The sequence below is a fragment of the Sinocyclocheilus grahami genome, unplaced genomic scaffold, assembly GCF_001515645.1.
Source record: "Sinocyclocheilus grahami isolate Dianchi unplaced genomic scaffold, SAMN03320097.WGS_v1.1 scaffold572.1, whole genome shotgun sequence".
Lineage (NCBI taxonomy): Eukaryota > Metazoa > Chordata > Actinopteri > Cypriniformes > Cyprinidae > Sinocyclocheilus > Sinocyclocheilus grahami.
The window spans coordinates 564,053-566,561 of NW_015505751.1; the positions used below are offsets into that span (position 1 = coordinate 564,053).

The 2,509-nt window shown below is 36.0% G+C and overlaps 1 protein-coding gene across 1 annotated transcript in view; it reads left to right on the forward strand.

Annotated features, from left to right (window-relative positions):
- The window catches only part of LOC107556541 (dedicator of cytokinesis protein 7-like), a 54,833-nt gene that overhangs the window by 5,445 nt on the left and 46,879 nt on the right, over nt 1–2,509 (forward strand). Inside the window, exon 4 of the mRNA XM_016239683.1 lies at nt 764–832. Within this exon, the coding sequence (XP_016095169.1) occupies nt 764–832 (69 nt within the window). The remainder of the gene's footprint in view (nt 1–763; nt 833–2,509) is intronic.

Consider the following 2,509-nt stretch of genomic DNA (forward strand, 5'->3'; position numbering starts at 1 on the left):
TCTCTCTCTCTCTCTCTCTCTCTCTCTCACACACACACACACACACAAAGGTTTGTTTTTGTGAAAAGTGGGGACATCCCATAGGCGTAATGGTTTTTATACTGTACAAACTGTATGTGCTATTGCCCTACACCAACCCTACCCCTAAACCTACCCCTTACAGGAAACTGTGCTATTTCAGATTTTCAATACACTCCATTCTGTGTGATTTATAAGTGTTTTGAAAAGTGGGCACATTGGGGTAATGTCCTGAAAAGTCACCTTCTCCTTGTAATACCTATGTCATACCTTTGTCATTATACAAATTTATGTCCTTATTTGTCACAAAAACGCGTACACTCACATACACACACACACCACACACACACAATTTCAATAAGTAAAGATCATGTTCCATGAAGATATTTTGTAAATTTCCTACCGTAAATATATCAAAATGTTAATTTTTGATTAGTAATATGCATTGCTAAGAACTTCATTTGGACAACTTTAAAGGCGATTTTTCTCATTATTTAGATTTTTTTTGCACCCTCAGATTCCAGATTTTCAAATAGGTGTATCTCGGCCAAATATGGTCCCATCATAACAAACCATTCATCAATGGAAATTATTTATTCAGCTTTCAGATTATGTATAAATCTCAATTTTGAAAAATTGACACTTAAGACTGGTTTTGTGGTCCAGGGTCGCATTTATTCTTATGGTACACAGGCATACTGCTTTAACATATTTTACTTGTTCCTCCTCGTAAATAATTTTCCAGTGAGAATGATTCACACGTTAGAGACTGCACCCGGTCTTACACTGAGGACTGGGCCATCGTTAACCGCAAGTATGATGCTTCACTACATCTGTTCTCTCTTTAGACTTCATACAGCCTTTTTCTCCTGATACATGGGATTCTGATGCATGGTTTTAAATATGGAAAATGTGTTAAGTGGAGCTGAAAGTGTTACGTTCTTAGTACCTCTTTGTGATTAACGGATGTTCCAATCCTGCGGAAGTATCTGCAACACTGTCTGTGGATTTCTGCAGGCACAAATTTTGTGTGGGCCTGCTCATAAATGACAAAGAGGAATTCCAGTGCTTTTTGCCTACAGTCTTTCTTCAACATGCTGCTTTTATGATACTTTTCACTGGGGCTTTTAACTCAAGCAGCTTCCTAGATATTTATAGGGCCTTCATAAGTTACTGTGAATAAGTTACCTTGGTGATTCTTAACTGATAAGCCCAAACTCTTATCTTGACCGAGTTCTTATAATGGTTGTCACTGTGACCATGTATAGTAATCCAAACATATACTGATTATTTTTACCCAGTCATTGAGAGAAACGTAAATGGAAAGGAAGTAATTACTGTCATTAAGGTTGAAAGTTTAGCTTAAGCCTGCAAACTTTCACATATAATTATGTGAACTGAATGTGTGTAGTTTTATCCATCAGTGACAAAGCACCACTGAACTGAATTTTAACATTGCTATATAAAATACTCATTACATAAAATACAGATTTTTTTCTTTACTGATAAAATATAAAAAAATTGATAATTTCACATAATCTTGTTTTTTTAATTTATTTAAAATTAGTAGTAGTGATTCGTTGTAATTTGCTATTACTTAACACATGTATTCACATTTTTTTGGCTATAATTAAACAGAAGTCTCTTAATTTAAAAAAATAAAATAAAAATAAGTTTAGGCATACATTTTTATTTTTTAAATGTCTAATTATGTCATAAAAATGCTTTCCATGTAGGCTTGCTGCGATAGACGGTGTTTTGGGTTATACCGGTGTTAAGCCGCAACACCGGTTACGTCATTTGCCCACCGCCCCCCACCGTCGTTTAGATTTTTTTATAGTAACAAAAATAATTTAGTCTAGTTCAGTTAGAGGACAGATACTTTTAAAAACGAAATGCTCAATGCAGCGTGCCGAACCGTGTGCGAATGACAGTGCACCACGGAGCAGGAGTCAGATTTTATTTATCACGTGAGGAGAGTGAGTCGAGCTGACCGACAAGAGTGAGGTGAGAAAGACAAGACGATGGCAGAAGATTGTTTAGAAAGGAAATGCAAAGGCTTTTGAAGATTTTGAAAAGCCTATTGACTGGAAGTTTTTTTAAACATTCGTTTCTTATTTATTTGGTTCCACAGTGTTTGCTGATTTTCAATTTTATATACTTATTTAAACTTTGTGTAGCCCAAGTAATTCGTTATTTTATTAGGCATAGGCCTATATGGTCTTTTTATTTGTTTTGTTAATAAAAGTTCTGAGTTTGACGTTGTTGTTGCTTGAATTGAATCAACGCTGAATTGCCCCTAATTCGTAAAACGCGCACGGTGCTTTTTCAAGCTATTTGAAAGCCAAGAAAGCAGAGGAAAAGAGGGAAAACTCAAACTAACAATTACTTGACGCTGAATTGCAGCACTTTTACAAGCCATTTGAAAACGAAGAAAATAGGGAAACTCAACCGAACTAACCCCCCCCACCCCCCCCCCCAGCACTCGCCG